The following is a 27032-nucleotide window of genomic DNA, read 5'->3' as shown; positions in this document are numbered from 1 at the left end:
GCACGTAGGCTCGTGGTGTCTGCAGGCATTGCTGCAGAAATCCCTGCCGTACATCCAGCGGGGCGCAGGGCTGCGGGAAAACAAGGGGAGCGGGTGCAGAAGGATGTGCCTCACAGGGCTGAAGTGATTAGACTGCACTTACCATATATACCCTCAGTGCAGACTCTGAGGGTGTCTTTTAGAGCATATTGTAGGTGAGAAAGAGCGTCAAAAGTTTTCACTTCCTGGTTTTAAATAAGCACTCACTGAAGGAGTGATTTTCAGTAAGTTTTTTGGTTTTTTTTTTTTTTTAAAAGATGTAGGTGTTCTGCCACTTCTGGCAAATAAGAGAACTTCTGAAATGTGCTGGGGAAAACGCTGACTGAGGTATTTTATGGGAGCCCAGTGAAAGTTAAGTTACAAAAATCTACGCTTCCCCAATAGGGATGTATTTTCTCTGAGGTGGAGCCTCCTAGAAACCCTCGCTGGTTTCTCTGCAAACAGGATTTAGCTTTATTTCGGGAGAGTGCTAATGACTGTCTGGGGAGGAGGGGGAACAGAAGTTTTGGAGCCTGAGGCTCTCAAATATGAACTGTTCACTTTGCTGTTAACTCACTTTGCCCTGAGTGGAGGCTGAGGCTCTTCTGCAGTCTGTAAGAGAAGAAGAAGAAGAGGCGGCTGAAGACAAAACGTTGAGCTGCCTGCTTTAGTGCACTGAAAGCTCACCTGCAGCGAGGAAGCGTTAGGAGGCAGGTTTGGCCACTTTCTTGACTGTATGCGTGAGCAGAGGGGAGCTCAGCACCGCGCTCTCTAAATCGCTGTAGTTGAGCACAGAAGTAGTTTGTACAACGGGGAGCGTGGCTGGAAATTAACACTAAACTGATGTTGGAGTTGTAAATCCCTGGGAAGTTCTGCCCGAAGGCAGGTATGAGATCCGTGTTTCGTGCTCAGGTTTGATTATTCTCCTCCTCCCTGTCTCCTTTTGCACATATAATGAATATTATTTTCTACCACTTCAAAACTTCTCGGGATTTATAAGTTTAATGGCCCAGCTTGTTGATACTTCTGCTCAAATCCAGATCTCTGAATAGCAAATTAATGTCAATTTTTAAACTAATCTGTGTGTGAACGTTAACTCCAACATGAAATGCACCCAAGTACACGGATAGAGATGCACTGTCATGGACAGTATTTACTTCATGTTTTGGTAAACAAGATTCCTCTAGTCCACCACTCCTCGTCTTATGTTTTTGACTGGTATAAATATGAGCTGAAGTCTTTTGCTTCAGAAAGCCAGGCTGCCCACACATCTACTTTAAAAAGCTTTTGGAGAGGAACCCAAATGAGGCTCTTTTGGGTGACTGTGTTATGAATTATACTTTCTGGCGTGACCTGTCATCAGTTGCGATTAAAAATACCCCTCTACAAATAGACAAAAGAAGGATTCAGTTGTGACCCTCCTTCTCATTAGTGCTGGTATTCTCGTAAGGCTTTAAGGCAGGGGGAAAGGGAGTATCCCGCAGTTGAGGAGAGAGTTGGTCTGTCAGAAAACGTTACTAATAGCGGCCAGGCAGAACTTGTCATGTTCAGGAGTCCTGTGCAAGTCTTACCTCGTGGGTTAGTCTCCAGGAGGGTGCTAGCACTTGTTTGTTGGGCGCTATAGCATGACGTAGTTTTAAACGCAGATACAAAAACTGACTCTGAACCAAAAATAAAATTAAAAAAAAAAAAAAGAGTATTGTTCAGTGAATATGATAAATATAGTATTTCTGTCAGCTTCCCTACTTTTTATTATTAACTGCTGGGATTAGTGGCAAGAGTTTTTGAAGTATACTTTTGTGTCGTGTATTCTTCGTGGCATTTCATCCATTGCTTCCCTTGGACACTGCAAACACCAGCAGAAGACCAGGTTTAAATGTCTTTCTGACCTTGACCAGTTTAATATTTTGATGTGTGATCTGTGTGCCAAAGCGTTCAGACCTTTTTTTTTTCTTTTTTTTTTTTTCTTTTTTTTTTTTTTTTTCATCCCGAGGGCTGCTTAAATCCTAAAAAAACCCAGGCTGTTGATTTTACAGAAGTGGGACAGCCACCCGTAACAGCGTTTCTGCTGCTTGGTAGTGTATTATAAATCTCTGCTCAGAGGGAGGGGAGAAGGAGGGGTTTGGGATGTTAAACTCCTTGCCAGAACCCTCTGCAGTGCTGCCGTGACCAGAGCACTTTTGTGGGATGTTTGTGCCTTCCTAATAATAACATGTTTCCTAAACACAGTCAAAAATTGCTTCAGTAGATGCAGTAACATTCCATTGACTTAGTGACCTGCAGAATGACTCTAAATAAAAACAGAGCTATTTTCCTCTCTCTTCCAGGCCAGAGGACTGTGCTGTGAGTTTGTTGGCCTTTTTTTTTTTTTTTTCTAATTAAGAAAAAAAAACACCCAAACCTTCTGCACAGTAAAATGTCAGCTAGTGTCCATAAACAGTTTACGTGAGACTCTTCTGCAACTGTCCATTGGCTCTCCGCACTCTGCCTGCGGGGTGTAAGTTATGCAGTCACTATGGTGATGCCGGAGAGGAGTGCGATTCAGAGAGGGTAAAGCAGGACTGGCTGAGTCAACTCAATGGAGCGGGAACAGAAGCACCTTTCAGGGGTGCAGCGGCAACGCTCCCTGCAGCCCGGCAGCCTCCGCCTCTTCCCCGTCCCTCTACTAATTGGGGGGGATTCATTTGCAGGAAGAAGAAAGGCCCTGTGCAGAGGTGTGTTGTATACACACAAAAAATACGCATAACGCACAGTGAAGTGAACTAAAAATGATTTACATATCTTGTCTAACCAGATAATAGGAAGAAATTAAGTGCAGCGGCACGGAGTAGTCAATCAAAAGCCATTCTCCAGCTACAAAACGTTTAAGGATCACAGGCTTGCAAGGGGCACGTTCTAACATAAAAATTTCCCAATCCACAGCTACAAGTAACTCTTTTGTGTCAAGAAGATCATAGAATGGTTTGGGTTGGAAGGGACCTTAAAGATCATCTAGTTCCCACCCCCCTGCCCTGGGCAGGGACACCTCCCACTAGACCAGGCTGCCCAAAGCCCCATCCAGCCTGGCCTTCAACACCTCCAGGGAAGGGGCAGCTACAGCTTCCCTGGGCAACCTGTTCCAGTGCCTCACCACCCTCACACCTTGCAGTCACATCTTGCCCACAGGTGATGTGTCTCAGAAGGCACTGTCATATCCAGGAAGGAGGACAATAAAAACACTGAGTAGTTAATATTGATTTGATCAGGCTTTTTATTATTTCTTCTAGGAAAAGAGAGTGTTCTCCTGTTAAAGGTGGTTGGCACAACATAGAGAACCATTTTGTGGTCCTTAGGGTTTAACCCTGTTCTCGTTTGAGTTAGTAAAAATGCTCCTACTGACTTTGGTAGCAGATTGTGTCCTCTTGAGGTTTTTTCTGACCATCCCCTGTTGCCAGCAAATGGGGCATGAGCATGAGTACACCCCATCCGGCCTTCTCAGTCATCAACATGGACTCCAAACAGAAACACATGCTACCAGATGTACATTACTTAGACCTAGCACAGTCTGTCACCTTCTGAGGTAGGAAATCCACCCCGTGAACAGGAAAATGATGGACATCCGAGATGGGACTTGGAAATCTGAGTCTTTTCTGGGGGAACTGGCAGAGAAGGTAGAACTGATGGACCCAAGAAAGATGCTTAGACTTGTGTCGAGTACTGGTGTTGGCTATTCTTGTGGTTAGATGTGATGATATACCACAGATAAATGCCTTTTTTGACACTTTCGTTACATTTAAGAAAAAAATAGCAGGTTATAAGTGTAACCTGTTTCTGGGACTTTCTTATGTACCAGAATTATCCAGAATTGGTGGTGTGATGCAAGATGTGATTGCATCTCCTCAAAACTTTTTTATGTTAGAAAGTACTCATCATCCTTGAACGGAGGAGATTGGCTTTTGATTGACCTTTCCGTGCTCTCGCATTCATTGATTCACGTGTTTTGTAATGTGTCTGCGTACTGGCTCAGTCACAGCAAGCAGTATAGGAATTGCTGCAAGTGACTTTACAGTTCCCTTCAGGTGTGTGAGGTGGCCTTTAGGGGAAGAGGACTACTATGTTTTTTGGCAGCTCAGGGCTTGGCTGCGTGCACTGATGGAGAAACTCTCGAGTGACTTCAAAGAGTGGCTTCAGGTCTCCATTCTGGTAACCTTTCCCAATGACACTTAAATTAGATTTCTATTTTACTTTATTTAATTTATTTTAGTTTATTCTATTTAGTTTATTTTATCCCGTTCTGAAAGTTACATTCATGGTAATAAACTCTGCAGAAAAGCCTGGCGAGGAATGGCGGTGCAGATCCCAGGTTTACTGTGTTGCAGTGATTTATGAAAACCTCTCAGTTCCTGTAGAAAGCATCTTTGACGTGTCCCTGTAAAATCCTATGGGCACTTCCAGTAAAACGTTGTCGATAGGCTTTCCTGCCTTCATTTCTATTCCCAATTAAGAAAACACTGAAGGAGCAAGCTGGACTGACTCACCCGTGGTGGTGCAACCACTGGAGTGGGGCGAGGGAGGGTGTGGGAATCGGGGCTTACAGTATCCGGGGAGGTCGGTTGAAGCCGATGGCGTTACATACAAGACCGGTCATGCATGCTGTTCTGTTGTCTTTTTGAGGCAGCTTTGAAGTGACTTCACATCTGAGTGTTAGGGAAGGTCTGCTAGCATGGATCTAGACATGAAAAGGAGTTTATTTACAGTGCATAGCAGCAAGGTTTGGGAGACTATTCCATGTCAAGGATGGAATTTGTTTTGAATAGCCATGCTAAATTTTCATGTAAACTAGAAGGTCCTCACCATCTAACCTCGTTCTGTTGTGAGCACGAAGAGGAGCTACTTCTTTGAGGAAGACCCACCTCAACTGCATCCCAGCAGGCTAGAATAGTTATTAGAGATGTGAATCTGGCAGCACTGCTGCTTTTCTTTTATTTTCTTCTGAGACCTTCCTGTAGGTTTTCCGTCCCGTGTGAATCTCATACCCACTACAGCCCTTAAAGCACGAGAAGTGACCCCGAGAAGCAGAGGAGCTGGCGTTTCTTCAGGCCTCCTTCGTTAGGCGCCTCTGCGTAGCATCCCTCCCGAGCGCTGGATGCTCTCCCGGCGCGCAGAGAGCACCGGTGCTGTGGCCGTCGCTATTTGCCCTTGTGGTGAGTCCCCGCACACATCCCAAACTGTGTGACACCGTCCTCAGCCTGCTAGAGGCTGTTTCGGCCTTGGCCGTATCCTTTCCCCCAGCGAGGAAAGTAAGCGTTGTCTCTGCGTCACAACTGTGATGCGGTTGTGTTGATGCCCTTAAAAACGTTAATTTTGTCATGCTTGTGCGTGCAAGTACCAACCACCTTATTTGTGAACTCCCCTTTGGCTCAAGGCAGAAGCAAGTCATGGCGAGAGGCGTTTGCACGGGTTACGCCTGCCTTTGCTCTGGGGACGTGCGCGCTGTCAAAAGCTGAAAGCTGCTTTAATTCCTCCAGCTCTCGGGGCCAAGAGTAAGGAATTCCAAATTAAACAGATTAGCTGCGAGCTCTGAACTTCTCCCAGCTGTGCCTGTGCCCCGGAGAGCCAGCAATGTAAATAGAAGTTCGCATTACACTTTGAAGTCGGTGTATATTTTTGACTGTCACACCAGTTCCTTATTTTCGAAAAGTAATGAAATGAGTAATGCAGTGGGAGACTTAATCCATGTATATATCCCAAATACGAGTGAAAGCCAAGAAATTCCTATTTCCCGTCAGTTGTGCCTTTTGCTTATGTTTATTTCAGAGGTATGGGTTGGAGAACTCGGGGTTTTTTTATGTGTGTGTCTAGGAGAGGTAGAGCAGAGTTAACTAAAAGTGCAGCCATATGTAGTCTCAAAATAAAATTTGAGGCAAATCAACATAAATCAGGCAGTATTTTACGTAGAAGGTATGCTTCAAGTTTTTTTGAATAGTTAAGTAATAAAGCGGTGATACAAAGAATATGGCAGTAAAATACAGAGATAAATCTGCCATATTTTACTTGGATATCACAAGGGCTTATGGACGTTTAGGGTATTTTATATACCATATGTGCTTTATTGCTTAAACTGCAGAGAATTTGTACTTTCCTGCGAGACTATTACACTTTATGGCAAAATGCTTGAAGAACTGTCTACATATTTGTACGAGAAACGGTAAGAACTCATACGGTATCGCTATGGGACAGCTTCACCACGGCACGCACAGTATGCAGAGTTTGGCGTTAAATTTCTACATAGCCTATGTGCAAGGGACAACGTCGTTCCTGGAAATATAATGGAAGTGCGGTAGCGCATGGGGTCCAGGGCTGTTCTGAAAGGGTGGAAATATAAGGTCCAGGCGTTATCCACAAACAGAGTAGCTCGCGCGAAGAGCTCGGCTGATTTCGAAGGGATTAGTTGACTGCGTTTTCACGCTGTGTCTAGGTGAATCTACTTTTTTGGAGCTTGAAACAATTTGCGAGGTTGACGTTTGCCCAGTAGGACCCCACCGTGCAAGTGGCACGCGTAAGATACGTGCTGAGGTGTTACAGACAGAATTTATTTAGAGGATGTATAGCTTAATGGTTTTGAAGCCACGATGGCCTCTGGAGCTAGAGAGGCAATAAGGAATGTATTTATAAAATTACGCTTTCCTGCGTTCTTTGGAATGTGAGTACTGTCTGTTAAACACTGCATTTTCTGGCTTTATGCTTTGCAGAAGGTTGGTGTTTCCCTGCCGTTCCCCGTTAGCTGACCTCATGCTCCTCCAACATTTAAAAATAAGGACTTCAGTGTTTAAAATCCGCGGGGATGCGCTTGAGGGTTTTAGCTGGTGCCAGACGTCAGGGAAGACCCTGGGAGTGAGGTGCTGAGGGGGTTCGCTCACGGACTGCGCTGGCTGGGATGCTGCTGCTTCCCTGCCGTGGAGGCGGCGATGGAAGGGCGCTCCCCCAGGGCGGCGGGGGCAACGGTGCTGGACGATGAGCAGTCAGCACCCCCGGCTAGCTGAGGACCACGCCGTACCCGGATTAAGAGCACCAAAGCCTTGAATCGCACCTGGGAGCGAGTAAGGAAGTTGTTCTCGCTGTCGGGCCCTAGGAAGAGGTAACAGCATCCCCCAGGAAGGCACAGAAGTGGAGCAGTATTTTCGCTGCAGATTTGATCTGGGATTTTCAAAGCAACAAAGGGCCCAGTAATAGCTACAGCCCATAAAAATCTCTCAATAATAGGATCGGATTTCTCTTCCTTACATCCTCGAGGTATTAAAATGAAGAAATTAAGCCGCAACTACCGTTCATTAAATGCTGAGGGACTGAGTTAACCTGATAAATGGGAAGATTGTTTTCAGAGGAAGGAGGATGAACTGAGATGAGTCGCAGCCTTTGGGTTCACGGGAATTGATGCGTTTAGGATCAGCTGTTATTTCAGCCAGCTTTTTCGTTTGCAGTTTCAATATTCTAAAAATGGTATTTCCTGTCGCATATCTGAACGAGATACCACACGTGCTTGTAATTTAAATGTTATGGGCCGCATAACATATGTGGTAATGGAGATCAATGGCATCTTGGAGCATTTTCCTCTTACCCAAGACATTTGGGTTATGTTTACTTGGGTCTCATGGGAGCTTTTTGAAGTCAAAACACATCTATCCCAGAGCCCGAGTTTACTGCCATTTCGAGGAAGAATGTCCTAATTCTTAAGAAGGAATTTGGAGTGCTTTTTAGAACAAAAAATAACTTGAGAGAAAAGATTAATTTATTGTGTTGTGCAGATGTAAAAGCATCAGAGAACAAGCTACATAAAGTAGCATGAGGCTATAAATGTTTGTTGTGTTTGTTTTTTTTTTTAAATCCAAGATGAATGGTGCTGCCCATAGCACGCCAGAGGGTGCATTTCCTTTTATTAGCATGACAAACAGCTTTTAAAGATCCATTTGGATTTCTTTCCTCTGTTCCTAGTAGTCAGTTTTGGGGACCAGTTGGGGAACCGTTATCTATTTCAACACTTACTTCTTGCACGTGTCTTTTTGTTAACATCAGCATCGGTTTTTGGAGAAAAACACATTCCTGGAAAAGTAATGAAAGGTGAAAGCTACAGCCTCTGACAGGTACGTGAAAGGTATTGTAACTGCAGATGAGAACTCCATCTGCAAAAGTGCTTTTCTTCATAGGCATTTATTGGCTGAAGTTAAATATCTGGCAGGTGAATTTCAAACGTCTTTGTTCTGTAATAGAAAAAAAACCTGCCGAATAATCTGTAACATCACATTTTAAAAAGTGAATAGCAACAGGCATTGGGGGGAAAAAAAAATCAACATCTGGAAATAATAAAAGATACTGAAAAACTTCATTTCTAATGAGAAAGGGAAACAGGCTGCAGAATGTGTTCTTTACTGCAAAGAACATTTCTATTTACTTACATTGCCATTTTATGTTTCCTTTTTCACTGGCACATCTCGGTGTTTTGTGCTTTGCCCCGTCAGCGTGTCTGTGGTCCTATTGAGTAGCTGCGCCTCATCCGGCGGCCGAACGCGCCATCGTTTCCGACGAGCTCCACGCCGTGTCCCTGCAGCGTCCCCGCAGCCCCTCCGCAGAGACAGGCGTCCTCTCCCCGCGCCCGGAGGGGTTTTTGCTCTCGCTGGTGGTCCCTTATCTCCTGTAAATGCCGGAGGAGTTTTTAATGGCAGCCTTTGAGGTTCCTTCCTCATGCTCTCCGTTTACCAGCATGCCCCACAGTCCTGGCTGTTGGAGAAAAAAGCCATGCCCTGAGTTAGCATCTCATAAGCCGGCATTAACAAACAAGCCTTGTTAAGATGAAGCAAGGTCTGAAAACTTCGAAACTTCCTGATCTAGAAATAATCAATATATACTGCTGAAGGAGCAGTGCCGGCAACCAGGGGAAAAGGAGGGGAAGGGTGTGGAACGGGAGGAAAAAATGATGACCAAGTCAGAAACCAAATAGCTGTGATTTTTCTTTCCATTGCTACACTTTATTCTGATGAAGCGATTGTGTGGGTGAAGGCTACACTGGTAGTTGCGTGTGTCGGAGCTATGACTGTCATTTGTGAGTTGTTTGCTCCTTTTCTCTCTCTCTAGGTGGAGAGGAGGGTGCTTATAAAATAACTAGCATAGTGCGAATATTTTTACTGAACAAAAAGGTCAAGAGTTCAAAAAATAATGAAGGACCAGAGTCCTTCTCCATTGCGAGCTCTTGTTTGCTCGGCAGCGGAGCAAGCGGGCTGTGCCACGGTTTATGGTACTTTCTTAAAGGCTATAAACTGGCCAAGAAATAATGGGGAAATGGTAAAAACGACGACTCACAGCGTAAGATTTCACTCATCTGAACTTTGGCATCTCTAGAAACGAACTGTTCTCTAAACGCTACAGATAAAGGCTGGCTTTTGTGGTTAAGCGATTATATGCTGTAGTGCCGTGCAATTAATAAGTGGCCTAACTATGACTGTCTGGGCATGAAGGGGAATAGCTTTAAGTCATCGTTATCTAACTACAATTCTGGAGCAATGTATGCGCAGGTGGTTTTGTCTATATGAACTCTGCCTTCCTTGTGCTTTCAGGCAAACGCGAATACGTTCTGACATAACCAGAATAACTTTTTATCAAACAAATGATGTTTATATGTGCCCTGTGGTGCTTCATTGTGCGCGATTCCTCCTCAGTCATTAGCAATTTATTGCTCGTTCCTTCGTCAGTCAGGAGCAGTGGGGAGGAAAAACTTCGGGGATGACATATATAAGGATACAGTGAGCATTTACATTTCAGTGCATGATTTAAAACCACGAAGGCAAGATTAATTATTTACTGGTTGCGGTCCTGCTCCGAGGACATCTAGCCAAGCCCTTTAGCAAAGATACTTTGTCTGATGAAGTGTAGTTTATAAATTGATTTAAAGACCTGTACTTTTTCCAGGCCGCCAGCCAATTCAGCGCTCAGCAGATGCGTGTGTTGTTACTTGGCCCCTTGACTTGTGTTTCACCAGTGTTGTATCTCTGGTGGATGCTTGTAGTCTACCCTTCAACAGGGATGCATCGCTCATCCTTAGGGCTAACTTTCTTGTTTGTAAGTCTAATGTTTTTCCACCCCCCTCTAACATGTCTGGTCTCTAAAAGCGTAAGTTGGGGTTGAAGGAACGGACGTGAAGCGATTCCTGCCCAGGTCTGGAAAGCGTCTGGGACCAATCTGCGCATCCTGCTCCTGGCAGGGGGCACCTCACATAGCGGCATGGAGCGGGTGATGAGTCGCAGACCAGTTCTGGTGGCCACAACACGCTCCCTGCTGCCTCTCACCTGGGGATGCTCACACAACTGCCCTGTTGCCTGTGTCCATCGCAGGAGGAGAACTTCTGCCTTGGAGAGACCTCAGGAACGGGCTGCTCGTTGCACGTGTTATCTTGGTGGGCTGGTTTTGCCCTGATGGCTGTAGTATGTGTACCTTCACCATCAGCACTGAGTTGCTACATCTTTCCATCAACAACAAAAAGAAATCCCCTGTCACCCTCCTAATTAATTTTGGTTTTGGAAACAGCCGCACCATTCTTAGTAAAATGCTGTTTTGTTTAATGGGGGGAAGGAGGGGAAACGTCATGATGAGATCCACTGGAGAAGGTGCCTAACATGGAAAATATCTGCCCATATTCCAAGCTACGCATAAGCTGTATAGCAGAAAGCGTGATGCAGGCAGGACTGCTCTCTCTGATCTAGAGGCTGCATACATCGGATGCTCTGAACAGCCCATAAGTATCCCTTCAATCCCCAACCTGGGAGAGCAGCAGGGATTTGTGGGTAGTTCATCTGTTCCTACACAACTGTCTCAGATTATACGCATCAAACACAAAGTACACTGGATTTGTGAACTGCAGGCACATTTTGAGCTTTCTGTGGTTTGATTTTTATAAGGGTTGGGTTTGTTTAGTCTTTCAAGAGAATTTATTTCTGTTCATGTCTGTTGTTTCTTCATAGATGGTTTGTGGGTGATACGTGTGCAAGTGCCTCAAGTTCCTCCGACAAGATGTGCTCCACAAATCCAGCAAATTGGGTCACCTTTGATGATGAGCCGCTCTTCCAGTCGCCTCAGAAATCGGTTGATAATCAGAGTAGTTGTAAAGCAAATGGCCTTAAACTCAACCTGTCTAGTGTGCATGAGTCTTCAAGTAGGTCATCTTCTACAGGCAGCACTCCGCTCTCGTCTCCTGTAGTCGACTTCTACCTGAGTCCTGGACCCCCCAGCAACTCTCCACTCACTACACCTACCAGAGACTACCCGGGAAGTCCGTGCATCCCAAAGCCTGGAATTCACGTCCTTTATCCCATCCCTGAATGGCCATCAAACGTTAACCTTCTTCCGTCACCCGGGATTTGCTCATCCCTAACCTCGCAGAAACCGAGCAGCCTTCCATTGAACACCTCGCCTAATGACCATGCGGTTAAGACTTCACTCTCCAAATCACCAGATGAAGGAAGCCCTAATCTGCCAGGAAGCTGCGAGGAGTTAGGAGAGTTGTCGTCGGCACCGGGGCGCTTCCCGTACTTCCAGAACGACTGTGCTTTTTCCAGTCCCTTTTGGAAGGAAGGATACTCACTCAGCACGTCACCAGCTACCGTTAGCACGCACAGGAAGGACAAAGCCCTTGACAGGAGCATCTGTCATCCTAAAGACAAAGAAACTTGCCACGATCAGAAAAGCCTTAACCAGGGCTCCTTCAGCTACATCTGCGAGAGGCTTGAACACCTGCAAGCTGGTAGCTGCGACGCCGCGGGAAGCTCGCCCATCTCCATCGCCCACACGTGGCACACGCTCTCCCCTGCTGTCCCACGCAGCCTCTTCAGGAGCCGGAAAGCAGACGGGTGGCCGTTCATGCTGAGGATTCCCGAAAAGAAGAACATGATGTCGTCTCGGCAATGGGGCCCTATTTACCTTAGCGTCCTAGCCGGAGGGGTATTGCAGATGTATTATGAAAAGGGCCTGGAGAAACCTTTCAAGGAATTCCAGCTGCAGCCACACTGTAAGCTGTCTGAACCCAAATTAGAGAGCTATAATGTCTCAGGAAAAATCCATACTGTGAAGATCGAGTGTGTGTCTTACACAGAGAAAAGGAGGTATCATCCCAAAGTAGAAGTGATCCATGAGCCAGAGGTTGAGCAGATGTTAAAACTGGGCACCACAGATTATAACGACTTCACCGATTTCCTCGTAACAGTTGAGGAAGAGCTTATGAAACTTCCTACTGTTTCTAGACAAAAGAGGAATTATGAAGAGCAAGAAATGGCTCTGGAAATAGTGGATAACTTTTGGGGCAAAGTCACTAAGGCTGAAGGAAAACTCGTAGAAAGTGCCGTCATCACCCACGTTTACTGCTTGTGTTTTGTGAATGGAAGTGCCGACTGCTTTCTTACCCTGAATGACCTGGAGCTCCAGAAGAGGGACGAGCGTTACTTCGAGAAGGAGGAGGAGAAGAAATGGATTGATATTCTCGATTGCCATTTCCATAACTGCGTCAAAGCGCAGGAATTTGAGCAATCGCGAATTATTAAGTTTACGCCCCTGGATGGCTGTAGGCTGGAACTGATGCGTTTCAGGACACAGTACAATGGGCAAGACCTTCCCTTCTCTGTGAAGGCTGCGGTAGTGGTTCAGGGGGCGTACGTTGAACTTCAGGCTTTTATAAACATGTCTTCAACTGCTCCAATCCCAACGCGTTTACCCACTGTGAAATACTGTGAAAATGTTATGATACGCTTTCCCGTTCCCACGCAGTGGGTCAAAGCACTTTGGACCATGAACCTCCAAAGGCAGAAGTCCCTAAAAGCAAAAATGAATAGGAGAGCGTGCCTTGGCTCTTTACACGAGGTTGAGTCTGATCCTGTAATACAAGTCTCGGTTGGAACAGCAAAATACGAGAGTGCCTACAGGGCTGTTGTGTGGAAGATAGACAGGCTTCCAGATAAGAACTCAAGTAAATAATTTGTGCTATAAAACGATGGGCTTGGGTGCATGTCTTCACTGGTTTTATGCTTGTGTACCTCCATCAGCTTCCATAGTTTGGGTTTTTATCTGTGCGGTGGTATTGGTAGAAGCTGGAGTAACCTTTTGGGAAAAGGAGAATATAGCCTTTTTTTTTTTTTTTCTAAGGCAGACTTTCCCAACTTACTGGATGGAGGCGGATGTATTGTTGTCAGTAATTGTAAGGGTGCAGTATCATGGAAGTGGATCTCCTCATTCTGAGTAAACCTCAGATCTACAGTAAGAAAGAGGGAAGGGTTTATGCTTTGCGTATTCCATCTAAGCAATGGTGGGATGGGAAGCAAACACCAGTAGGTGAAATGATTTGCCCACCCAATGTCATGCAGTTAATAGAAAAAGTGGTGTTGTAACTGTTGCGTCTTGGCTTTCAAGCATCCTTTAAGAAACGGTAGGTATGATACATAACCAGAAGGTATTGTGGTCAAACTTGCAGTAGCGAGTTGAGCGTGCTTTTGCAAAGGCTGCTGTCTGTTACCTCCTTTATGGGTTGGTGTATTGAGATTGCGTGTTCCCGGCAATAACTGCACTGACAAATAATGCCTCCCACTTTATTTCTCCTCCCCGGTGGTGGTACCTCACTAAAAACGTGCAGCAATAAAACCAGCTAAGTTTATAGTCCTGCACATGGGAGTTGTTGATTTCCCGCTAAATAAAATAGTTAATTTACCTTAATTTAATGGAGAAAATGTGATTTGGGGGTGGAAAGAAAATAAATATATGCTTTTAAAATTCCAGGTTTTAGTCAAGTTATGAGATTGATAGCCCTATATAGTACCTTCCTAAAGGCATAAAAATTCATGAGGAATATATTATTTTCCTTCAAGTTCTGTAGAGTGAAGGCACTTGAACCTTTCCTTGGATATGCGTTATGTGTTCTTGAGGCTTTGGGGATCTGTGTAAGACAAGGGCATCTGTTAAAGCATTTTGCCTAAAATACCTGTAAAATCTGTACTTTTAAGAAGGGGATAAGTGTGTGTAGTATTAACAAATGGATTGGCCTAGTCTTGTAGCATCCTAACTGACTGGACTAACTACCTCTTTAAAATGTCCAGAAAAGATACAAGTTTCTTAAGTCCCTGTTTCAGGTGTGCTAGTACTAAGTTGACATATCCACTCTCGTGTTTTGATAGCTAGATGTGGCTGCAGGCGAGAGTTCTCACTCAAAACTATTAAAAACAAGAAGAAAGGCAAAAAAACTCCTGAGGATATTTTTTTATTATTTCTATCGAATTGTGAATTATATTTGATCTCATCTGTTGTTTAGGTATTTATGATTTTTTTTTTTTTTTACAGTTTGTTATTTGAATACTTCTGATTGTTTTTTCAGTGACAGAAGTAACAGATCAACAGAAAAACTAAGGCAATTGAAATGAAATGAAAAGGGAATATTACCCGAGTCTATATATGAACTAGATTGGTTTTGGTATTAAAAGAGCCTTTGGAAGCATCCTGCATCAATATTCGAATGTGGCAGTTCTGAGGGTATAAATTATTGCAGGGCTGCAGGCAGAGGAGAGCTAGTATTTTTACTAATGATGCTGCGTGGAAATACTGGTGCCTTTTGCGTGCAGATCCGGTTTTACTTAGGCAATGAGGTCACTCAAACCTCGAGCGACTGTGCCTTTCGTCTTCTACTGATGCGCACCACGGGAGGAACAGCACAAACGTCGCTGTGGTCAGATTCAGAAATGATGTCGTGTTAACGCCATCTCCGTTTTCCCCTTCTTTTGCTTGGGGAGAAGCTGTGGTCGGCCTGGACCTGTGGCTAATGCCATATGGTTCCTCCCGCGTTGGCTGAGCCCTCCCTTTTCCATGCTGCTTCTTACCTGGGTATCTCAGGCTCTCCTTGGAGAGGATGCCGGTGGCTGCCAGGCCATGGGCAGCGGGAGGGCAGAGGAGACGCAGCATCAGCAGACGGAATAACACAAGGGGGAATTAATGGTGGGGGGAGAGAAACGGGGACAGCGAGGGGGAAGATAAGGGAGGGGTTGGGGAGACCAGAAAATGGACAGGGAGGGCAGAGGAGTTGATGGAGAGATGCAGGGGGACCAGTGGGCAGAAGAAGATTCTTCAGGTCTTCAAAATCTGTAGATTTGGGTGTCTTGCACTCCAGGCTTCAAGGATTTGCACCGTGCTGCTGTGACCTGTGTGTTTTGCCAAGGATTACGGGACTGACTGTTCGGGTAGCTTTTAATATTCTTTGCTATTTAATGTAGGTTTGCTTCTGCAAAATCAAGTCAGCAATCCAGCCAGGCAATTTTAAAGATTAGAAGTCTTCCAAAGTCTTTAATTCCCTGCATTTCATTCACTTTAAGATTTGATGTGCACAATTAACTTCAGATTTATATTATCTGAAAGTGAGAACTGTTTTTTGTGGCATTCTACAGCTTTATATTATTTTCTGCCAGTAGCTTAAACTTTTGACATTTGAATAGTTCCTCTGGCTGAGATCTGCAAAATCGTTTGTATCCTTGAAACATTCATGCGTTTGAAAAAAACATTTTGGTAGTAATACTGCCTGGTCAAATTTTAAACATCTCTATCAAGTTTTCTGTGTGCAGTTAAGAGTTTAAAAATAGAGTTGTCCCAAGGCGTGCCAAAAATCTGGAGGCAGTCAAACTAATAGAAATATGTAAACTTTCATAATACGTTTACTGCAGGGAGAAAAATACGCCGAGGCTTTTGCTTTCAAAAAGCCTTTGTCCAAGGCTTCTTCAAAAAAAGAAGAAAGGGAAAGATTGCCTGCAGTTATATTGTGACTCTGTTTATAGACATCGAAATATGTGAGTATCCACTGGGTCCCACTAAAGTGCTTCATTAGAAGAGTGCTGGCCAAGCGAAGTCTGTGTGAGCTGTGACATACCCCAGATTTTTAAAAGCTGCCTATGCTTATTCCAAGATATAAATGGAGAGTTTGGAGCCCGAGTGTTAACATTATTTAAAAAAAAAAAAAAAAAAAAAAGGTGAAAAAGTTGTAGACTTTGAAGAGTTGATCCAATGAAATTTCTGCAGATTGAGTCTACATTTGTGAAATCGGGGCATCGTATAAGGAAACGTAGAACATTTTATGATTTCAGCCCGGCACTGGGGCCAGTCTTTGCGCTGGAGAACCTGTATGACCTGTATCACCCAGGGAGCTGGGGAGAGACTAGGCTTTGAAACAGTGTTCTAATCTCTTGCTGAGTCAGTTTGCGCCCTGTGGTATTTCCTGCGAGGAGACCTCCATCCTTGGGCTGTTGTATAAAGCAACAGTTCTTCACATTGATTATTTCTCCTTTTCTCCTGCTTCCTGGAGCCACACTGAGGAAGCAGTGATTAAGTAACACAGAGAAGTGGAGCCAGGGGAGCCGGTGGCTGCTGGCAGCCTTTGGCATCTGAGCATGGGCTCACGTGTGGGAGGTGATGTGGCTCCCAGCAACCGTCAGCTGCCGCTTTTTTGCTTTATAAACTGCCTAGGTGGAAACTCCAAGCCACGACTTTGTTAGGTGGGCTCCATCCCTGCCCAGCCGCCTCCTGGCACCAGCACCGTTGCAAACTGCTCCTTGGCAGTGGCACCTTCCCATTCCCCTATTTCCCGTTCATTTCTTCCGGAAGGTTGGATAAATGCACCCATTTAGACGTAGCTGCAGGAGTTATGAACTTCTAACAATCCTAATGTAAATCCCTTCTTAGTAATCGCTGATGTTTTCATTTTCAAAAGACTTCCAGAACTGGACCTATTTTGCCAAAAAAAGAATTACTACTTAACTAAAATAACGAGCACATTTCTTTGGCTTAGATTGCTTGGCTTCACGAACCTTTCTCAGATCAAGGTTGCTTGACTGCTACTCGTACAGGTGAAAAAGGGATAAATAGTGTGAGTAGATGCAGCAAAGTTAGATTGTGAAGTGCTATATGATGCTAAATGACAGTTTGAATCTAGTTTCATACTTCTACTGATTTGTTTGTTTGTTTTGGCTTTTTTGTTGTTATTCTTCAGAGAAAGAGAGCAAGAATTTGGAACATTTTTAGGAATTAAGAGCCAAATTTTCAGATGTAAAACAGGAAAGACTTAGGTCTCTGAATTCACAAAAGTCTTAACAAGTTGCCAAGATGCCTAAACCCCGGGGCTTCTGTCTCCTGAGTTATCTAGTAAAAGCTCAGTAATCTCCACAAATTAACTGGGGAATTAATTCAGGAGTGATTCGATTCCATCAGGCCAGATGGTCATGTCTCCACGATGCCTGATGGGACACATTTTGGATGGCTGGGCTCACATCTGAATATGTCATCTTAGCTTCCACTGGGCAACTGTACAGACTTACAGCATGCCTGCTTCATCCAGTTTGACTTTCCACATTGCTACCTTTTCTCTTTTCTGGCCAGCATCTTGTAATTCAGCATTACAGGGGTTTTTTTGCAAAAGGATTTTGTACATGCAGCCTCTCTTTCTTCTTCTAACTCCAGTGTAATACCAAGCCTGGGAAACAACAGTTTCATGGAGCAGAGATGACAAGGACTGGCCAATTTTAGGTGAAAACTAAGGCACTGCTTATTGTCTTCTTACGTGTTGGTTGATCCCTTTGTTGTCTGACAGCCAATGGGAAAAAGTTGCTCCGCGCTCCTACCATAGCCCAGCAGTGGGCAGAGGAACTTCTCCGCAAGGGAAGTGGTGAGTAACCTCCTTCTGACATTGATGTTGGTACAGGAGAAGGATGGGCTGCGGGGAACCCTGTGTTTTGAGAGCAGGCAAACAAGTCCAGTGGAGGCTGCTCCAGAGGGGTCCCAGAGCAGTAATGTTACCCAGATCCCAAAACTATCATCTCTGTCTTTGCAGATTACCTCCTAGAGGAAAAAAAGGACCCCAGAACTTATCGGATCGCAACGCTGAGACCACCTCAGTGTGTGGGCTAGCTGGAATATAAACCCAGAGATTTTTTTTTTAAGTGCTATATGGTACTGAACCACAACTGTGGCATGTCTAACACAGGACCGTTTAGCAGCAAGTCAAGAGGAACAGTCTATTTATTCCTGGGCTTAAGTGGACATCTACCATCCAACATTTACCATCAGATACCTGTCCAGAAAAATTCCAAGCAGTGGTTATTTCTGGATTCCCTTTCTCAGAAGACAAAATCATTTTCCACACAATTCCTGTTGCTGCTTGTTTCTCCATAGATCTCCCTCCTATGACAGAAGGTGCTGGATTGGATCTCCAAAAGCCCTTAGATCTACACCCTTTTCCTACTGCCACAAATGGACTCCAAACAAGAAGCTACTGCTCTTGGATAAACCCTTTCTCCTCAGATCCTTGGTCAACCGTAGTCCCAGAGGCAGAGCTCACTGCTTTACTGGCCAGGGCACGAAGTGCTGTCTTAGTGTGCCAACTGCTGCTATGAAGGACCCTTCACTTGTTGCTGACATTGTGCACTCTGAACATCCCACCCCAACAAACAGCACAAAGACCAGGTCACAGAATCGTAGGGTTGGAAGGCACCTCTGGAGATCACCTAGTCCAACCCCCCTGCCAGAGCAGGGTCACCTAGAGAGGTCAAGTAAGTGTGTTGCCAGGCTGCATCCCAGCACCACCACTGGAGAGTGGAGCAGGTCCTGAGAGCCAAGAGGAGCACAGCTTGGGTGGGTTGTGGTACCATAGATGGGATGACGTCTCAGTTTTGCTCTGGAATGGGGTGCTGCTTCTGGTCTCCACCACTGGTGTTGCTGTCACCACAGCTGTTGCTGGGATGATGGCAGGTTCAGGGATGGAGAGGCTCACTCCGACAGGGGAATCGTTCTGCCATGTCCAGGCAGTCTGGAAGAGGAACCATGGACCAAGAGAGTGTTAGTACAGGAGAAATGGGCTTGGACACAGCAAGAGATGACCAGCAGCAGATCATGGACAAGGCCCACGTCACAGAGGTATACAGATCTGCCTGTCACTATGTACGTCAGTGACGAAGCGCCATCTCCTCACACTCGTTTAGTCTTCCTCCATCTTCCTTCTCAAGGAGCTGGCAGGTGGTTGTAATACTTGTTTCTGACTTTGTTCCCTCCTCTATTTCAGTAATAAAGTCCCTAATGCTACACTTTTACCTGTCTCTGTGTATTGTATTATTGTCCTAAGACTTTTGCCATACGCCGTGTGCCCCTGGCATTGCACTCCCTTGAATAAGACATTTACGGGCTTGCAAACTGTGTATCTTTGTGCTTTAGTGACTTGAAGGACTCTGTCCTATAGTGTGCTTTGAGGTGCGAGACATGCCAGTAGCACTGATTTCGCACAAATCGCGGTCACTGCCTCCCACTGCACCCCTGTACCTGCCTCACCGTGCAGCTGCCTGGGTGACCCTGAGTCTGATTCATGCACAAGCGAACTACATGGTAGGCTATTACATAAAAAGGAGGTGACAAAAGCTGCCGCTTTTAGTCTTGGGCCATAGTTTGGGTGCTGTTTGTAATTTTTTAAGTGTGCGTGGGTTGTAAAGCGTTGTGCCTTGACGGGTATGGTAGGTGGGCAGCAAAGTCTGCAAGGAGGGGTGAGGTTTTTCCATCTGATCTCTCCAGCCTGTCCTGCTCAGTTTGTTTTCCATCCCTCTGTGCTGGATGTGGTGATTGCCATTGTTGGGCACCTACCTCTCCCCACTCACCTTAAAGCTGCTATTGTACTGGGTGTATTTAGGGGAGCTTCATTCCCCAAACTCAGGACCTACATATTAGTTGCAGTGATCCCTACCAGTCCCTTTTATGGATCTGCCTGTGCTTTTATGAGTTCCAGTTGATGAGTTTATGAGTTCTTCTACAGTTTCTGTAACCAGTTCCTTATGAGCATGTGTTAGAGCCGTGCTTTGGTAGAAAGAAGCAGCTAGTTCTTCATGCGGAGCGGTTGCTGGCCTTCCACTGTGATACGCGATTCTTTAAAGACGCCTGGGAGACTTCGTGGCCAGTGGCTGATACTCTTCCATGGTGCAGGACTCTAGTTGGTGTGTATATAGCATTTTTCTCTGAAATCCAGTTCAGGTTTTCTTTGAACATTACAAGCAGTTATGTAAAGAAGCAGCATTTAGGATAAGGATGGAGTGCCATGTACTGCTGGAAGCAAGCCTGCAAGGGATGCTTGGAAATCAGCCACCTACACACTCCAGATGGTGAAGGACTCCAGTTGTCCAGTGACATACCCCTTGTCCAAAGTGGTGGCTGTAAATGCTGCTGTGGATCTGTGTGTGTGCCTTTGGGGTCAATTGAACAGAGAGAGGAATGCCTGCCATCGGCAAACAGCTCTTTAAGCTACCGATTATTGTTGTAGTTATTAAACATGGAAAAAAGAAGAGGGGAGAAAAAGAGTTGGAGACCTCCCCATATGAAGTCTAGGGGCTGATAATCCAAAGGACGCTTCCTATTCCTTTCTCCCTTTCCCTCACCTTTTCTTCCAGGCAGTCAAGTTTTAACTGTGCTGTTGAGTGTAACAGTAAGGAGGAGGGAGGGAATTATTAATTATACTAGTTGTATAATTAGCCAAAAGGAAAACAAAGCATTAAATGTTTTAGTGAGCATGGTTAAGACAAGCATGAATTTTATGCTTTTTAAGCCTTGATTTTTGGGGACTCCATTGACTTTATGCCGGACTTGGAATGAAATCTGGAGGATGGTTTATTGAATTAGACTTTGTTCTGGCGAAGTCAGAGAAGTGCGTGACAGAACTCTGCCCATCGAACTGCTCAAATGTAAATTATCTCCTAAAATCCTAACTGGCTTGGGCAGGCAAACCTGCAGCACGGAGCAGAGGATGCAGCCAGCCCAAGGCTCACAGAAGCAATGGAGATGCACCTTTTTTATTTATCTTTGCCTTACGAAAAGCCTGTGAGCCTGTGGATGTGGAGTGTTAACAGCAATTTCTCCCATGGGATGGATAAAGCTCAGTGTCTGTTAACTCCATTTTCAGTATTTCCTTCATTCTGATAGAAGTTGATTCCTGCCATTGGAGAAACCCAGTATGTAAAGAACGCAACATTTTTGCCTGAACTTTGAGATGCTGTTCAGTGTAATGGATGAAAACCAAATATACGCTGCCAGGCTTGCCTTTGACAAAATACAGCTAATCCTTTCTCTGCCTTTTTTTTTTTTTTTCCTGCCTGCAGCCAAATGGTAGTTAGTTGTCTATGCTGATGCTTAAAATGCTGGAGAGGAGGAGAAACGCAGAATTACTACTTTCTGCCCCGAAGAATTTGGAGAGGCAGCTGCAATATAAAGGATTCATTTCATTGTATTATATTATACTGCTGTCACACACATAGTGAGCCTGTTGACCTTGGCTTCTTTGGAAAGCAGGCTTTTCACCCTGGTGTTCCTGTGTGCCAGGAGGAGAAGAAATGCTTTCCCTTACCATCGCCACATATAAGAAGCGCTAAAGCAAGTGATCCCTAGGATCTAAGGCTGGATGAAAGTAATTTAGAATATGCTGCACTACATAGGCAGTCCTTCATGACTCTCTTTATAACATGACATTTACTTTAGTAATACTTTTGTTTGGAAGAAATGGGGTATGTTCTTTTCCCATAACAAACCAAGCTGGAAAGGGAGTGCAGGTACCCTTCATCTGGCAGCTGGGATATATCTTGTTTGAGCAGGACTATGAGCAGCGTCTTTATCTTCCTGCCATAGACATACCGTAATAAATGATGTTACACAAGAAATAAACACTCCAGTAAAATTCCTACAGCAGAGAGCTCTGGAAAGCGTGGCTGTTGGACACAGGGCACTTCTGCCTTGGCTAAGCTGGAGCCTTCCAGTTTTTATTTTTCTACAAGAGTAAGAAATTTATTTTTAAGGGAAAACAGAGATTTTTCCATAATATTCTGAATTTAGCAACCAATCCCTAACCTGTAATACTCTTCTCTCAATCAGAAGCTAGAAGGATCTGGTAAATCTTGTGTCAATTAATTTGTAAAACTGCCGTGATTGTGGAAAGTGTGCTGAAGCAGATGAAAAATGAGTAAGGGGCCACCTTCTGCCCAAGTAGCAAACGATCGCGGACAGAATAATCTTGTATCATCGCAACAGCTCTGCATTAAGAAGATAGAGCTGTGCTTTCTTGCTAGCAGATTAACCTTGCATTGTAAACAAAAAAAAAGATAATTAGCTGACGGTGTGGTTTGGGTTTTTTTTTCCTTTCGCAAGGTTCAGATCATCCACACAGCCTGTCTTACAAACTGGAACTCGGATCAGACCAGGAGATCCCGTCTGACTGGTATCCATTTGCTACGGTCCAGTTCGTCATTCATGATACCTGTGCCTCAGGAACAGAAGTCAAGTCACTGGGCATAGAGAGCGATCTGCAGCCCCAGAAGCACGTGGTTCAGAAAGCTTTTTACAATTGCCAGGTATTTTTAGGGCTTTTCTTCCTCTTCTTCCTCCCCACTCGCCCATACAGTATTTCCAAGGCAAATGTGCTTTGTATTCTAAACGTATCTTGCATGCACTTGTGGTAATGACTGTTAGCAAAAGAATCATTAAAAAATAATTCCTTGTCTGATCGAAGATGATGCTGAAAAACAGAACTGCAAATGCAGCATTGTTTTTCCTCAGTTGAGCTATTTTTGGGAGCAGTGGTTTCGAAATGTATTGGGTCTGGAAATGTTTTGATTCTGAGTCAAAGCTTTTATTCATGCCATTGCTGCAGTTCACACTCAGTGCCCAACTGTTTGCTAATTCTACCTGGCTTTTTTTGTTTTCTAACTACAGGTTGAAATTGAAAAGAAGTGGATTAGGCTTGATGGAGAAGATCCAGATAAGGCTGGCAACTGCCTAATGCAGTAAAAGAGGACAGGAGGCACCGTCACAGGATATTAGTAGGAATCAATTTACATAGGAAATTCTATTGTTAGAAGAAGCGCAGTGACCTAGTTTAGGATAAACACGGTCATTGAATTTTTTTCTTTTTATAGTGCTTTTGGGTTTGATTCTGCAAATCAGTGCTGGTTTGACTGGCCTGCGTTCAAGTAAACTTCCTGTCATGGGAATACTGGTATGAGTAAGGTCTCCTCGTAAAGAGCTGCAGGATGTGAGCACTTAATTGACTGATTGTAATATATTATTTTCCTGTTGCGTATCTATGAGTTGGGAATGATCTCATACTCTATATTGAAACCTAATGGCACTACTCAAAGAGTTCATGTCACTTGGATATATAATATTCAGCAATAAAAACTGCCAGAGCGCTTTTGTGCAGACCAGCATCTGTGTAAGGTCCAGCAGGGCCAATAACATTTTTTAGTGGTGTTTGAAAACTGAAGTCCCCCGTGTTTCTGCTCCCCTCGATATATGTGAACAGAACAAGTTGTAATATTATTCTTGACAAGAGCCTCGATTAATGAGTTGGAAACTGGGTGATTTCATTGGTAAAATGGGAAAAGTTCCTCTGCAATAACATCCTTCATTTTTCTGTGGCTGCGCCCATTTCCTCCCCAGCACTTTATAGGTTCATTCAAAGTAATCTCTTGGGCAAAAAAAACCATATGGCAGATATGATTGAAATTTCTGTGCCAGCATTAGAAAAATCTTACTCACTACTGCAGCAAGTGAGACAAGGGGCAGATCCTCAGCAAGCATAAATCAGTCCAGGCCCATTTCATTTGATGAAGCTTTGAGAATTTACACCAGCAGAGGGTTTTCCCCACAAACTGAAGAAAGGGCTGGTTGCTACCGTTTGCTCTGGGTCTCCTTTGGGATGCAAGTTCCAGATGGTGGATTGGAAACTGCAGGAGCTGTTTTCTTTGGGTAACTTTTAAGGGAGTCTTTCCATGCATGGGAAGGGACATGTTCTCATGCTGCAGGCTCTAAGGGCGTTTTCTCTGGGGAAACAATGCAGGAATGGACCATCGCGAGAGAAGTGAAGCTGTGACGCTTCAGCAGGCAGCTTGAGCTAATAATCCCGTATCAATGCGTTAACGGTGTTTTCAACAAATTATTGGCATTTAGGGAAAGGTTTTAATGCTTCCCCTCGGCCATTATCCCCTTTGTCATTTTCTGCAGGCTGTAATTCCAGCTCTGAAAAAATCTGATAAATTAAAAAAGTGCTCCTGATACTTTTTTTTTTTTTTTTGGCTATAGTTTTCCTAAAATTATCCTTACTTCACAGTCAAATTAGTGGAGAACAGAAATATAGTAATGCACAAAGTCTCACTTTATATTTTGTCACAGCTTGTAACTGTTTATGTGAACACTGTGTAAAAGTACAGATAAATGTTATTCCCCAAAAGTAGAAGTATGTGGGATACGCACTGAGAAAATTACCAGTCTGAGGAAACAGAAGGCCACAATATGAACGTAGTTCATCACAATAAACTTTTCCCCCATTTGGAAGCTGAGAATGAAATGGGTAACAGATTCTCTAGGAAGTCCTGAGGGCAGGTTTTTTATGGGTATTGCATTGCCAAAGCCCCAGATAGACCATTATGGTATTTTGGATTCACTATATATCCCTTTTTATTAGCAAGATTATATTATTATAAATCTAAGCAAGCATTCGAGTGTAGTTAGTGATCCATATATGTCTCAGCTGTCGCATCCTCCATCCATGTTTTGACTTGAGAAGCCATTAGCACCTTCAAGTCATGTTTGGTTTGTTTTATTCATATTTAATTTTGGTTTATGTACTTCTCAGCTGAACTAAGGGGCACAGTGTACGCTAGGGCAAAGCATTTATACTTCGCATCATGTCAGAGCTCTGCAATTCGCTGAAGCCCATTGTTATGCGAGAGCTACGAAACCTATTAACCTCTTTGGTTGGTAAGGTAGAGGAAGAAAAATACGTGTTGCAGATACCTGCACTAACCTTTGGCTGAGGCTGACTTGTTTTGACTGACGTTAATTCAGTAAATCTGTTAGCAGTGGTTATTGTCCACAGCCTGTCTTGCCCAGCTGGCCCCTATTTTTCTGTTTTTAAGGGGACAACTAGGCTGTTCTGGGACTCTTTTGCCTTAGGATCATCATTCGCAGCACTCGTTTCCTGGGTATTTGGTACCTGCTGGTGTTACAGGTCCTGCAGGAGCAAGGGCTGCTTTTCTTCTCCCAGGTGTCTGCTGTATCTTGGTATGTGTTTAAGATGCCCACGTAGCGTTGGCCCCTTATTGTTTTGAATGGCCTAAGTGATGAACAGCCACATTACAAGTTGTCTTCCCTGCTAGTGAGCCTGTATTTTATGTGGTATGGTGCAAATGATCATTCAGCCTTACTGAACTCGTTAGCGTAGAAAGGTCAAGCTACGGCTTTATCTGTGTCGCAGACTCTTGGATTTCCATCTGAGGGCTGCAAGACTCGCTATTAACTTTAATCGGAATTGGATCAGGATCACAGGCAATTCACTCCACAGAAATATTGCCACACTGAAAGAAAGTTACTCTGTTCAATGCATGGCTTTCAGTTAAAACCTGACAATTAGTGCAGCCTAAGGCTGAATAATTACCCTCTTCAGTCTCAAACTGATGGTTGTATGCTTTGCTGGCAGAATATTTAAAAACAGGCTGCAGTTTAATGAAAGAAAGTTTGGGTTGTCTGACTTCGTCCCCCCCCCCATCAAATTCTAACCTCTGTTGCAACATGCCAAAGCAGAAACACCCTGACTTCCCCATTGTAATATTTCTTCGGCATTGTCTGATGTCCTTTTGAGTATAACCTACTGAACAAATATTCTCAATGTTTAAGACTCGTTTGCTAACATTTCCTGTGAAGGCTACAGGAGGCGATAGTGAGTAAACACACTGGTTTTGATTCTTTAGAAATCTGGGCCGTAAGTAGTCTAACCGTATTTTGGGAGGGGAATGGAGGCAAGGAACACTTGCTGTAAGCTGTTGTGATGCTCATTGTCCGGCTAGCAGGAGGACTGGAGCTTTAAATAACCCATGATGTACATTGGCATCGGATGAGGAACCAGGTTTCACGCGTATCTGATCTCTTCTTGCCCACAGCTAAAGCCTGCAGTCACTGAAATGCTTCCAACTGTTTGTTTGGGTCACTTAAGATGCTGACACTTTGCCAACATTTACTACAGGGCAGTACTTAGATATTATCTATGTTTCCTTCACAAAGGACCAGCAGGGTTTGGGATGTTTTGTATTTTAAACAGAAATCAATGAGAACACCTATTTTCACGGTGTGTTTGCCTTATTTACAAAGTGGTGTATTTGCTGAAGCCGACAAACTTTATCTTTGCATTCATCTTTCTCATACTACTTGTATTACTGTAGGTAAATGGTACTTGATGTAATTTTGGATTCAAACACCCATTGAAGTCAATGGAAGCCTTTTAACTGACAAAATGGGATCTGCATCAAAGTCTCTAAGAATAAAGGAAAGGCAAAAAAAGAAGAAGAAAGGAAAAGTGATAATAGGCAGAAAAAAAAACACTCTAGAAGATTCTTGATGCTAGTAAGTAAGGAACTTGAAATGCTTGCTTATTCTAACCAGAAAAGAGCACAAAAGAGAGGAAAAAGAGGTGTTATTGGGGTGTCAAAGCTGAAGCTTTGCAGTGATGGGGAACGATGATCCGGCTGCCCCTATGTAGCAGCTCTCGAGAAATGAGGATGATGGTGCACTCCATTGAACATGATGCCAAGCCGCTGTCATCCTTACGCTCCTTGCTTTTTTTCCCCCAAATTACGTATTAGTTGTCCAAAAGTACACCTGAAAACATGTTTTCATGTGTTGCTTTTAGTTGCATTTCTTTTACTTGATGGACTTCTTAGCTGCAGTATTGGTGTCCACACCCTATTTTACATTTATTTGTCTTTTTGTTGACTAAACACAGTAATTAACTGCTGCAGTTAGTAGTTCTTAGCTATAATTTTGATAACTCTGAAGCAGTTCTGTTATTCTTAATGGAAAATATAATTTTATTTGGGTCTTTTGTCAGTCTAAGTATAAACAGATCATGCTGATAATCTTGTAATAACATTTTGTAGATTGCATATTGATTAAAAAAATAAAGTTGT

The 27032-nt window shown here is 44.1% G+C and overlaps 1 protein-coding gene across 8 annotated transcripts in view; it reads left to right on the top strand.

Annotated features, from left to right (window-relative positions):
- Positions 1 to 27032, top strand: part of STON1 (stonin 1) — a 28203-nt gene extending 1171 nt beyond the window's left edge. For 2 of the 8 annotated variants that reach the window (XM_054196737.1, XM_054196736.1), the window contains exons 2-4: positions 11007 to 13000; positions 22222 to 22424; positions 22786 to 27032. In XM_054196737.1, coding sequence (XP_054052712.1) covers positions 11056 to 13000; positions 22222 to 22424; positions 22786 to 22860 — 2223 coding nt within the window. In that variant the 5' untranslated portion in view covers positions 11007 to 11055 and the 3' untranslated portion in view covers positions 22861 to 27032. The other 6 variants (XM_054196738.1, XM_054196741.1, XM_054196740.1 and 3 more) reach the window with 6 other exon arrangements.

Source organism: Rissa tridactyla, chromosome 3 (assembly GCF_028500815.1).
Source record: "Rissa tridactyla isolate bRisTri1 chromosome 3, bRisTri1.patW.cur.20221130, whole genome shotgun sequence".
Taxonomy (NCBI): domain Eukaryota; kingdom Metazoa; phylum Chordata; class Aves; order Charadriiformes; family Laridae; genus Rissa; species Rissa tridactyla.
The sequence above is the reverse complement of the archived record's forward strand: the minus strand, read 5'-3'. Positions and strand labels throughout refer to the sequence as shown.